Source organism: Fragaria vesca, linkage group LG1 (genome assembly GCF_000184155.1).
Source record: "Fragaria vesca subsp. vesca linkage group LG1, FraVesHawaii_1.0, whole genome shotgun sequence".
Classification (NCBI taxonomy): Eukaryota; Viridiplantae; Streptophyta; class Magnoliopsida; order Rosales; family Rosaceae; genus Fragaria; species Fragaria vesca.
Window position 1 is genome coordinate 5,091,137 of NC_020491.1, and position 12,466 is coordinate 5,103,602.

The window sequence follows — 12,466 nt, forward strand, 5'->3', positions numbered from 1 at the left end:
TTGGGAAATCCGGCACCCAAAACAGTAAAACCTTCGATGTTCCCCACAAATCCGACCCAAATGCTCAAACCAGTCACCGCGGCTTTCCTAGCCCTCCTCATCTCCTTCATCTTCCTCCTCTTCTTTCCATCAACCCCAAAATCCTCCTACCACTCCCTCTTCATCTCTGACTCCCTCTCCTCCAACGCCTCCATCTCCCGCCACCTACACACCCTCACCGGCCGCCCCCACGTCGCCGGAACCCCCGCCAACGCCGACGCCGCCGCCTACGTCCTCTCCATCTTCACCTCCTCCAATCTCAACTCCCGCATCACACCCTACCACGTCGCCCTCACTTACCCTATCTCCCGCTCCCTAACACTAACCCCTTCACCTTCTTCACCTCCCCTCAACTTTGACCTCCAACAAGAAACCTACCCCGGCGACCCTTATGCTGACGTGGCAGCCGAGGTCCTCCCCACTTTCCACGCCTTTGCCAAGTCCGGGGACGTGACCGGTGAAGTTGTGTACGTCAACTACGGGAGGTTGGAGGACTATGAGACTCTTAAGAATATGGGAGTCAACGTTTCTGGCACTATTGTGCTTGCTAGGTACGTATATTAGGAGACTTGTATTCTCTAGTAGGGCCGCTGCGGCTGCGGCTGCCCCAAGTTTTTATGTTTGGTTTATAATGCAAAATATAAGAGGCTATATAGGGAAATATCAAATATGGAATGTGTCATTTTTCTAATTGTGCAGGTATGGAGAGATTTTCAGGGGGAGTATAGTGCAGATTGCATACGAGCAAGGGGCGATTGGGGCTTTGGTGTATACGGATAGGAAGGACTACGGCGGAGGAGGCGGAGGGAGGTGGTTTCCGGAGGAGAAGTGGCTGCCGCCGAGTGGGGTGCAGGTGGGGACGGTGTATAACGGGATAGGGGACCCGACAACGCCGGGGTGGGCGAGTAGTGAAGAGTGTGAGAGGCTTTCTGATGAGGAAGTGGAGAAGAGTGGGGACTTGACTTTGATACCTTCACTGCCTATTTCTGGTGCTGATGGTGAGGTTATTTTGAGGGCCATCGGAGGAAAAGTGGCGAATGATGATTGGCAGGGGAGTGGGGATGCCCCAACTTATAGGGTTGGTCCAGGTCCTGGGGTTGTGCATCTTAGTTACAATGTAAGTCTTAGTTATGCCAGGTGAAGCGTTTCAATGTGTTCTGTGTACTTTTAGGCACATTGTATGTTTATGAAGATATCATAACCATCCAAGTCAATAAGGTAGAACTCTATATATATGCAGCAAGTTTGTGTCTCTATAGTCTATACTGATTCTGATGTTGGTTGTAGGGGAAGCAAGTTATAGAAAAAATTGAGAATGTGATTGGTGTCATAGAAGGTGAAGAAGAACCTGATAGGTAAGTTCTGCAAGTAAAATTCTAGTATTTGAGAAGTTGCAGCATCTATTACTATTAGGATGTCAGACTACACAATGACAGTCACTACTCATCAGAATGTACTTCGATGAATGAAAGAAACCAACTAATTGTTAGTTTCCGAATATATGCAGATTTGTCATTCTAGGTAATCACCGCGATGCGTGGACATTTGGAGCTGTTGACCCAAATAGTGGAACTGCAGCACTGCTAGATGTAACATTGGACTTATAATTTGTAGAATTATCAACTTCCAATTCAAACTTCAAACTCAGCAAAAACTCATTTTGATATGTGATACAGATTGCTCAAAGATTGGGGAAGCTGCAGGAAAAAGGATGGAAACCTCGGCGCACAATTATCTTGTGCAATTGGGATGCTGAAGAATATGGCTTGGTCTCCCTCTCTTCCTCTGTCACTATTTCTACATGTTTGTTTCTATGAGATTGTAAACTGAATAATGTTTGCAGATAGGATCAACTGAATGGGTAGAAGAAAACAGAGAAATGCTAGCTTCAAGGGCTATTGCTTACTTGAATGTCGACAGTGCAGTATATGCGCCAGGATTCTGGGCCTCTGCCACTCCACAGCTTGATGAACTTCTTAAACAAGCTACTCAACAGGTATTGCAAAAGAGTTAGCTAAATATTTTAACACTAACATTATTCCCCACCTCAGTCATTTGAAATTTAAATTTGAAGGTCAAAGATCCTGATAACTCATCACAAACTGTCTACCAAGCATGGGTTGGTTCCAGCAGTTCCCCTACAGTAAGCAATTGCTTCACTGAACTCCCCATATAATAAATCTTCATTGCTTTGTTTAGGATTGCAATTCATGGCATTTCTGTTTAACTGATTAGCTATGCAAGTCTTGTTATTAGCACATTTTAAATGTTGGAAGTTGTTTTTCTTGAAAAGATTGGCAGGTTGGGAAGTGGAGAATCTGATTTTGCAGCTTTTGTTCAATATATTGGAATTCCATCAGTTGACATGGCTTTCGGTAGAGGTAATGACCCATTTGATGTGGGTGAAGCTCTTAAGTCTCAACCATCATTGCCAGTGAAATATTAGGAAGACATATATAACCTAGCTACTTAGCATTATGATCTAAGTTGCTTACAAGTTACAACTCAATTTTGAATTATAGGATACCCAGTATACCATTCCATGTACGATGACTTTGTATGGATGGAAAAATTTGGTGATCCTTTCTTTCATAGGCATGTTGCAGGTCTGCTTTCTTCTGTTTTTCTCCAATGAAATTATACAGACTTACACTCTTAGAATGACAATATAAATTCAAATGTCCCAACTGATTGTGATTTTATCGAAAACAGTGGCCAGTTTATGGGGTTTGATAGCTCTTTGGCTAGCAGATGCAGAGTTTTTGCCTTTTGATTATACATCCTATGCACTGGAGCTGCAGGTATGCCTCTGTCTTTCAATCACTGCATGCACTTCTGAATAACCAAATGTGTCAGTTACATTCAGTCAACCTGAATATACTTCCATGATATTTAATCCTTGATTGACAGAAATACATGAAGGATTTGGAAATTGAGATATCAGACAAGAACATAAACCTAACTCCTCTGTTCAAGTCTGTTGAGGAACTCAAAAAAGCAGCCACATTAATCAACAACCAGCAAAGGGTATTAATCATGTCTCTAATAAATCTTAGTTGACAATTAATTTCACGAATGGTCTAAAATGGAAGCGTAACTGTACAGGAAATAAAACAAAACAATGGCTGGCCTTCTATAAGGAAGAAAGATCATTTTAAGGTGAGAGAGCTGAATGACAGACTAATGATGGCAGAGCGTGCGTTTACAGATCAAGATGGACTGTTTGGAAGGTCATGGTATAAGCATTTGGTATGTTTCTTGTTAAGTTTCAACAAAAGTTATTTCCTTTTCTCTTTCGATTTTGATCCTCAATGTATCTCATAATAAGTTGATGTACGTAATCCTCAATGCCAATCTTGGATTTGTGATTAGTACAAAATGGACCGATCAGTGTAATGTATTTTGCAGGTTTATGGGCCCGCAAGAAATGATGATTACGGAACTAAATCATTCCCCGGCGTAGATGAGGCCACTGAAAAGGCAAAGAGACTGAACACAGCAGAGTCATGGAAATTTGTACAACATGAAGTTTGGAGAGTTGCTAGAGCTGTGAGACATGCAGCAATAGTCATCAATGGTGATCTATCATGATAGCTTATGAGACATTTGGACTGAAATACCATACAGATTGATTTCAATTGATAACTTGTATAGCGTTTTAATCAGAAATCTCCATGTTGCTGTCACAGATTTTCCCTGTTCAGATTATTGTTTTGCCAAATTCAGATAATGGAATATTAATGGTATTGCCCATTTTGATGAAGGCAGCCACTTTAACCCTTATGGTTCTGGGCATAGATGGATCTCATCGACATCTTTTCCTCGATTACAATAGATCTCCTCAATTTAGGTAACTTTAGTTCTTTCCTTTTTTTTTTTTTTCCCTCTTTTCTTTTCCCGTCAAGATTTGGACATACGCTAAAGGCTTACTATAAGTTCTGAGCCATAGATAGGCCCTATGGATGCAAGTCTAGCCTGTAGCTCAACAACAATGACATGGCTTTCGATTTCGTTTGCTCTTGATCCTGGTCTTCCTCCCTTATGCTTACCGATCCTTATATGTTTGTGCATAATATGCAGCCCGTTTGTATTTTGCTTCATGATGATTCACAATTGTTATATTTCAGTAAGTAGGTGTTTGAAAAACATCACTCATGAAACAGAAGAGGATATCGAATCCGGCCAGCTATCATCATCAGTAACTTCACCATCAAAAACAGCACAGCAGCAACAGGAGGACTGGAGTCAGTGCTATACGACTATCGATCGAACGGAAGTTGTTAATAGAACTGGCAGCTGTATTGGTGATCAATGTACTATATGCCTGGGGAAATTTGAGGAAGAAGAAGACGAGTGCGTGATGCTTCGCAACTGTAAGCATGCATATCACCGTATATGCATCGACAAGTGGCTACCGGAATCCTGTCCGGTTTGTCGTCAAAGCATCATCGGAGTAGAACAATAAATCCTATACAAGTACAAAATATCAAAGAGACAAAATCACGGTTCCCAATCCTAATCCTAATCCTCGTAGGATATCTCCCACTCAAATTTAAAAGTCATTTGAGCTTCCGTAATCGTGATTTATACGAACGGTTCTGTTTGGACAACTTTTGTTCTGTTGATTTATTTAATCTAATTCGGTATCCAAATGATCGTCAAATTTGATGAAATTTTGCAGGAATGATTTACACACTGTGTTTTAGACATTGTACAGTTGAGTTGTGGAAATGCGACTTGAAAGTGAACGAAACAAGAAGACCCACACTTTAATTTCAAAGTTGGACACCACTTTGGAAGATATATATTTATATATATATAGCCCTTCTTGGCTACGGACGTCCGCACTAATGGTTTTGGTGCGGAATTCTATTTTTGCACCACTTTTTCGATGAATTTCCTCATATCTACCGTCTAGTATCTAGATAATATTGTGTAGATCATCTCTGCAAAATTTCAGCCAATTTGGTGATCGTTAAGGCCCTCAAAATTGTGTTTTTCTGGTATAAACATGAACCGGACAGAATTCAGTCTGTCCATTTGTTTTTCAAGTTTGAGGACCTTATTGCAAAGATGATCTACACAATATTATCTAGATACTGGACAGTGGAGATGAGGAAATTCAATTGAAAAGTGGTGTAAAAATGGAAATCTGTACCAAAACTTTAGTGCGGACGTCCGCAGCTGAGAAAAATCGTATATATATATATATACACAGAGAGGATGTGAAGCGGACGTCCGCACACCGGCTTAAAGTGCGGACGTCGTCCGTTCTCCGCCATCTCACACCGGCAACGGTTTCTCTCCTTCCCGAACGACAGCACAGGTTTCTAGGACGGTTTCTCTCCTTCCAGGACTGGTTGGCGACAAGTTTTCCGGTCGGATTGAAGCTCTGGACGGAAAACACCATGATTGATCAAGGTTGGCCGAAAAAACTTGTCGCCAGCTAGTCCTGAAAGGAGAGAAGCCGTCCTGGAAGCCTGTGCTGTCGTCTGGGAAGGTGAGAAGCCGTCGCCGGCATGAGATGGCGGAGAACGGATGACGTCCGCACTTTAAGCCGGAGTTCGGACGTCCGCTTCACATTCTCTCTGTATATATATATACCCTAATCAGAGACGCACGTCTGTTTTTTAACGATAATGCGGATGTGTATACGTGTCAAGCATGCCATTAACTTCTTTCTCTCATAGGTCCCACCCACATATCTCTCCCTTACTCCCTTATTAAACTCCGAAAGTTCTTGTATACATCAAGATTTAAGTTAATCAAGAGTGATTATGCAATCTGAACCGTTCGTTTGATCTAAGATTCTACATGCACTAACATCAAAACTAATGCACTTAAGAAGATAAAAATAGTCAACACTGTAAAAATACATAACAGTAAATCTTCAATTTAATTTATCAAACTCAGGGTAAAATCCAAAAAGAAAGATTATCTCAAAGAAAAAATTAAAAATTCTGGAAGAGAATAATTACTTTTCCTTCTGAACTCTGAAGAACTGGAGAACAAATTTTTCACCATCTTCACCTCTTCCCCCCGATCTGCTCCTAACAATCATTTGGGATTAATCAAATTCCTTTTTTCATTTTATGAATCTGACACTTCCATCAATCATATGATTCATATCTGTTCAGCTTTCATAAACCCCGAAGTCCCACTCTTCCCAAAACCTCCTTTCGATCCCACCTTCTCGTTCGGCGGCGCCGATCTGGAATTGAACGTGGTTGGCTGGAATTTCAAAGCGAAATGAGGGGAAACCCGGCAGCGGTTTGAAGGTATCTCAGAACTTTACGAATTCGATTGACGTTTGATGAATCCGTGTGTTGGGAGGGAGGTTTCTGTCGGGTAGGGATCGTTGTTGGGCGGAGCCATGGTGTTGAGGCAGGTCAAGCGGCGGCGCCACCACGGGTGTAGGTGAAGAAATGGAGGAGGGTCGTACATGTTTGGGTAATAGAGTATGGATTCACGATCTGGATCGAGGCTGCGTGGGATTGGGATCGTGAAGTTGGATGGCGTCCTCCTCTGGTGGTCTGACGGCGGCGACATGGCGATGAGGGTGGAGTGTCGACATCGATGGTGGCGCAGGGGGCGTCCTCTTGCAATTCAATTTCTTTTCTCGTGAAAGCAATGTTCATTTGATTATTGTTTATCATGACCGTAAAAATCTTAATACTGTTACGGATCTGTTAGAGCACGTGAGTTGCACATGACCGATTCAAGTGCACGTTGGTGCACTAAATCTGCTCCGATTAAACTCAATACTCATGATGCGCTCTCTCCTTCTTTTTCCCTTCTCGATATCATTATTCTCGGAATCAAATTTGCCAGTTTGATAACCATCTAATAAAAAAATAAAAAACTGACAGGTAGAATAATGAATTAATGATCAACCCTCTCTCTCTCCTCTCTCTCTCCCTCTCTTTTTGGATTGGTTGTGGTTCTCAAATTTGCGGGTCGGCAAATTTGATGATTCCATTATTCTCACCCGATATCTTCGTAATCCAGCACTAAAGATTCTGATTTGGGAATGGGTTCTGGCAAAAGAAGGAATAAAGGTCAGTTCTTCCAACACTAAAGATTCTGATTTGGGAATGGGTTCTGGCAAAAGAAGGAATAAAGATCAGTTCTTCGATCCACTGCTGACCATGGGATGAGACGGATGAGACTCATCTCTGATCCCCGACGACTAATCGATCCTGAAGTCGAAACAGTTGTTTGGGCTGAGTCCGACGGCTGTAGTTGTCGCCACCACCGCTACACTGTTCGAGGCCGAGTGTGTTCACGACTTCTTTTATGGACTCCGTTCACGCAAGATAGCCTCTGATTATTGGGAAGCTTCTTCCTTGGATGAGTTTAAAACCCTGATCAGAAAATTAAGAAAGAAAGGATTCAAGATCAAAAGAATTAATATTGATAGCATCGGATCCATTATTGCTATATCAAGCTTTATACAAAGTCAAGAAGTAATGCCTCTTGATCTAATCTAATCTATTTGGTGATTTAATCATCTAATATAATTTGGTTTATTTGTTTTGCGGGGGTTTGTGAATTGTGAAATAAATCCATAAATGAAAGAAGTATAAAAGTTGTCTCATGTTTCTAGATTTGTGAACCGTGGTTTGTGAATCTGATAAAAATAAGAAGTGAAAGAAGATTGGAAGAATATGTTTCTGGAAGACGTAGGAGTAAGGGAGAGATATGTGGGTGGGACCCACGCGAAAAAGAAGTTACTGGCTTGCTTGACACGTACACATCCGCTTTTTTGGTTAAAAGACGGACGGAGAATGCTTATCAGGTAAGAATCTCCTTACCTCAGATAAGCTATAGATTTCAGTATTTGCTCAATTTTTTGATTATATTTTCTTATCTCAACTGTTTAGATTTTAGGTATATAAATGAGTAGATCTTTTTTAAAACGTACGGTTCATGCAAAACAGATTCGGTTTATTTATTAATTTTATATATTTTTAATATTTTAATGATAATTAAATTAACTGAAATTTTATAGAGATGACCAAATCATGTATATCTAAATAGTAAATAATTATGATGAGAAAATATGATAAAAAATAGATCAAATTAAAAAAATTTATACTTTATAAAAAGGTCCTTATTTAAAAAGACATATATATATATATACACGCGCGCTCTGCTTACAAATTACTCAGACAGTCTGAGTCAGACTACATGCAACTTTGAAAGAAGTTAATGGGTTGCTTGACACGTACACATCCGCATTTTTGGTTAAAAGACGGACGTGCGTGCGCCTCTGGAGAGAAGCTGCAGAGTGACATTCACATTTCTCACATGGCAGAGTTGTGCGTTTCTTCTCGGTCCTCCTTTCTCCTCCACCGACCCCAAACCGGAATTCTCCACAACCGCCTAAGCCCCCGAACCTCCACTTCTCTTTCTCTAAGTGGCGCCGGAGCTCCGCGTCTGCGATTCAAGCCTTACTTTAATCAAGCTCGCAGCTTGAAGCTTGGAGTGGTCTCCGATCCTACAGCTCCCAGCTTATTCACCGTTGATTCCTGGACCAAGGGTATCGTGATCGAGCCCGATATCGGCGGCGGCGACGGAGGCGAATTTGGCGGGAGAGGCGGCGGCGGAGGTGTTGGTGGAGGAGGAGGAGGTGATAACAGTAGCGGTAGAGGCGAGGAGGGAGGTGAGGATAGCAGCGAGAAAAAAGGGATGTCGATGTCTCAGAAGCTAACCCTAGCTTATGCTGTGCTTGTTGGAGGTAAACTAAACCCTAGCTAGCTTTGCTTCAATTTTAGCATTTTCGAATTGCGTAAAGTTTTCAGCTGTTGTTGATGATTAGCTTGTTTGAATTGCATGGATTTTCGGCATGGAGAAGTATCTTATTGCATTAGCTTTGTGAAGTTGTCATCTTGTATTAGTTTGCGAAGATATCGAATGTGTTAGGTATTAGTGAAATACTTGGATGGTGAGTATGTTCTGGGCCTAAAGTGTTGAACTGGTTACTAGTGCCGAGGAAGTTGAGACCTTTGTGTTTGATTGGTGATCTTCAGTGTAGTTTACAAGGTTCCAGTAATGTGTATTTGGGACTTTGGTGTGACCTTGCGGTGGCTCCTTTTGTTTCGGGCTTATTTGTTTGTGTTTGTCAGTTTTGTATTGGCTTGGCTGGTAGAATCAACAATGCTTTTAGTTTGGTTGGGTTGAGTGTCCTCTTTGTGGTGATGTCAATGACCAGAATGTGTACACTTCATTGGCGCTCTTGTTTCCCTGTGTTTAGAAGCAAGCTAGGTTGGAGTTTGCATTTCAGCATTCATGACTTGGTTGTGCACTTGTTTTCCAATTTGTGTAAATAGTAACTGATACATCCCATCAGATTGAGCAGTTAGCAACCTGAATGCTACCGAACTTACTGTTTAAACTATTAACAATTCAACATTCATGACATAAATTTGCACTAGTTATTCTGGCTTCAGGAAGGTATGCGGCCAATTTGATTATGTTTTCAAATATAGAAAAGGTTGACTCCTGTCATGACCTGGGGTTGAGAAATTATTGATTTGGTGACCTGAAAACCTTTGCATATGTATGTCTGCAATAACTGTATCAGTATTAGTATACTCAAATGTACTCTGGTAGCCAAAATCTGACTTGATGTATTCAAGCATCATAAGAAAGGCTTTAGATGTGATTTGTACGTTAATGGCTATAGGAACACGGATTTTACAAGGTTTAGAGGGATTTTGGCGGTGTTTTTATTTTTGCAAGCTATTTAAGTACCATGTACTAAACAAAAGCAACTGTAAATATCCGTTGTTCTAGGAATTATCTTTCAGATGGAAAGTTTTTTCACTTAAGTATCCGTATTCGTCAAGAACGTCACCAAGTCGTAAATTCCTTATGGGTCTTACCTACTTGTAAAAGGTTTTTTCTAAAAGGAGGTCTACATGGTTAAATGTTTACCTGTTTAGATTCAGTTCTCCAATTTGCATCTCATGTTCCAAGACCGTGGTCTGGATGTTTGGACAGCAATGATCAATACAGAGTTACAGACATATCGGAGGCGTTTGTTTAGCCGGATATAAAGGCTGGATTTGAGTAATTATTTCCTGTCTGACTGGAAGATGTGTTTGGACTTATGGATAACTCCTCAGCAGATTACTCATATCTTGTTGAAAAGGTGTTATTAAATTTATCCGTCTGGAAAACAACCAAAACACCTTCGTCTTCACCGCTGCAATGGCAGGACCATCGACTACTCGCGCACGACCCTCGACTTCTACACCAACAAGACCCCATCGAAGCGCCGCTGCAACGAGATCGACGGATTCTCGACCGACCGCTGCTTGGACATCGTCGCCGACGAGATCGCGGTTGACAATAAGCCTCGTCCGCCCCGTCTTCTTCACCTCAGTGAGCACCACCAACATCACCTCCCCGAGTGTCGCCGTGAATGATCAGATCTGAAATGGACGCTAGGATCATGAAAGTGAAGGATGGTTTTGGACTAGAATCATCAAAAGTGGAGGATGGGTTCTGACTTCTGAGATTGAATTTGAATATGAATCTGAATGTAGAGATTGATGTGCGAGCGAGATTGATGGAGAGGAGGGGGTGGGAGGTTGAGGTGCGAGATTGATTGAATCTGAGTCTCTGTTTGTTTTTTTTTTTTTTCACAGTAGTAGTAAGTATCCATTTCTATTCAAAATCTGCTTTAACAAAACAAAAGGGTAAGGTTTAGGATTTCATTTAAAATCCAATCTCATACCAATCAAATCTAATTCCGTATCCTATCACAGTCCAATCCGTGTTCCCAAACCTAGCCATCAGTCTATCATGTCCAGTTCTTATGCATTTTGTCAAGTCCTTCAATAGGTCACTTTTCTTTTTTTGGTGTTAATCTTTAGTCTATGGCACTGATTGTTTGGACTCTCACAGTTACGTTTGTTGACAGTGGGTGGCGTTATGGGCTTTCTGAAGAGTGGCAGCAACAAGTCACCGTCAGCATCCTGGCTCTATCTTGCTTACAGTGTTCTTCCTAAAAGAACAGTTTCTGCATCATCCCTTGGGCTTGGTAAGTAATCATCTGATATGCTCGATTGTTACATATTTTAGTACTACACTGCTAATTGCTAGTATTTATGTGTGTGTGTGTGTGTGGGAGTCCTGCTAACTAATTACTCAGACTACATGCAACTTTGAAATTTCAAAAGCAATTTCTTTCTTGATCCCTCAGCTTCCTTCCACAAGCCCTTTTTCTTAATTAGAAATTCCATGGCTGGAAGGCCACCCATTCTTTGGTTACAGATTATCATGAGACTACTACCTATCTTTGTAGTTTTGGTCGTGCTTGTCTGTGTGTTTGTGAGCTGTTGTCAACAAGCCGCACAAGATATAGAAACAGGTGATGGTGGACAAGCAACACAGCTGGGTATGAGCATATACTACGAAATATCCAGAAGCAACATAGATGGTGACTGCTGCATTTGCCTGGGGGAGTTTGAGGAAGGTCATGAGCGCGCAGAGCTTCACAGGTGTAAGCATACTTATCACCGTGAATGCATTGATCGGTGGTTACCTAAACCATGTCCAATTTGTCGACAAAGACCAGTAATGTAACTCTGTAAGCCTGATCGATTAGATTATTAAACTTTCAGAGATCGGTTCAATTTTGCATTGATATAAAAATCAATCTCGCTCAACGGAATTTTCTTACTCTAGTAGTCTAGTTAATCAACAATCATTGGCCAATTTAACTATATACTAAAGTATGGTTTACTGTTTATATTCACTGTTCACATCACATGAATAGTGCACGGACGACTTTACCCTTACTTTTGGTGGGTGTGATTCCGTTTATGTCCTCTATTTCTAAAAAACCACGAAATTACCATTTACCCTAGATATATGATTGTCTTCTATATAATTAGTTGTTGTTGAGGATGTTGTGGGTTGGGAAGTAATTTTTGAACTCTTATCTTCATTACCGTGTCTCAATTTTTTTTCTTCGTAGATCTCACAAAGGGTATTGTTATCGAAGTCAATCTAAAATAGGGTACCGTGTCTCAATTTTTTTTTCTTCATAGATCTCACAAAGGGTATTGTTATCGAAGTCAATCTAAAATAGGGTAGTGGTATCATAGACCAAGGTTGAGAAAATTTATTTTCTTAATTATTGAGGTGAAACAATTTTGGTTCTATTTTAGCAACGGAATATTAATTGAAGTACAGACATCTTTGATTTGGCCAAAGAAATTATCTGGTTGCAAACCAACTCCTAATTAACAAAACGTACTAAGTTAATTTAAATATTGTGTGATGAAATGCTATGTTATATATACTAATGCAATATATTTGGTTTTGTTTTGTTTTGTTTACTTTTAATTTACTTGGTTTCTCATCTTTGGTTTTAGTTTTGTTTACTTTCAATTGAGTTGGTTCCTCATTTTGG

The 12,466-nt window shown here is 40.8% G+C and overlaps 2 protein-coding genes across 2 annotated transcripts; both read left to right on the top strand.

Annotated features, from left to right (window-relative positions):
- Window positions 1–167: 167 nt before the first annotated feature.
- Window positions 168–3,823, top strand: LOC101298823 (probable glutamate carboxypeptidase 2-like). Its single transcript, XM_004287435.1, has 14 exons — window positions 168–590; window positions 739–1,156; window positions 1,327–1,394; window positions 1,547–1,628; window positions 1,716–1,808; window positions 1,883–2,035; window positions 2,114–2,182; window positions 2,333–2,420; window positions 2,562–2,645; window positions 2,752–2,840; window positions 2,950–3,066; window positions 3,145–3,288; window positions 3,448–3,616; window positions 3,729–3,823. The coding sequence occupies exons 1-14, from the start codon at window positions 553–555 to the stop codon at window positions 3,767–3,769; spliced, it is 1,653 nt and encodes a 550-aa protein (XP_004287483.1). The 5' UTR covers window positions 168–552; the 3' UTR covers window positions 3,770–3,823.
- Window positions 3,824–8,299: 4,476 nt separating this feature from the next.
- LOC101299118 (E3 ubiquitin-protein ligase At4g11680-like) lies at window positions 8,300–11,722 on the top strand. Its single transcript, XM_004287436.1, has 3 exons — window positions 8,300–8,779; window positions 10,970–11,089; window positions 11,354–11,722. Exons 1-3 carry the CDS (start codon window positions 8,350–8,352, stop codon window positions 11,632–11,634), a joined length of 831 nt encoding a protein of 276 aa, XP_004287484.1. The 5' UTR covers window positions 8,300–8,349; the 3' UTR covers window positions 11,635–11,722.
- The last annotated feature ends 744 nt before the right edge of the window (window positions 11,723–12,466 follow it).

What these genes read in the sequence shown, in the direction of transcription:
- LOC101298823 (XM_004287435.1), top strand. Translation starts at nt 553, where the DNA reads ATGGGAGTCAACGTTTCTGGCACTATTGTGCTTGCTAG. An exon ending in GGTGAAGAAGAACCTGATAG is followed by an intron (nt 1,395 to 1,546) that starts GTAAGTTCTGCA and finishes GAATATATGCAG; the next exon opens with ATTTGTCATTCTAGGTAATC. An exon ending in TGACATGGCTTTCGGTAGAG is followed by an intron (nt 2,421 to 2,561) that starts GTAATGACCCAT and finishes TTTGAATTATAG; the next exon opens with GATACCCAGTATACCATTCC.
- LOC101299118 (XM_004287436.1), top strand. Translation starts at nt 8,350, where the DNA reads ATGGCAGAGTTGTGCGTTTCTTCTCGGTCCTCCTTTCTCCTCCACCGA. An exon ending in TTATGCTGTGCTTGTTGGAG is followed by an intron (nt 8,780 to 10,969) that starts GTAAACTAAACC and finishes GTTTGTTGACAG; the next exon opens with TGGGTGGCGTTATGGGCTTT. An exon ending in TGCATCATCCCTTGGGCTTG is followed by an intron (nt 11,090 to 11,353) that starts GTAAGTAATCAT and finishes CTATCTTTGTAG; the next exon opens with TTTTGGTCGTGCTTGTCTGT.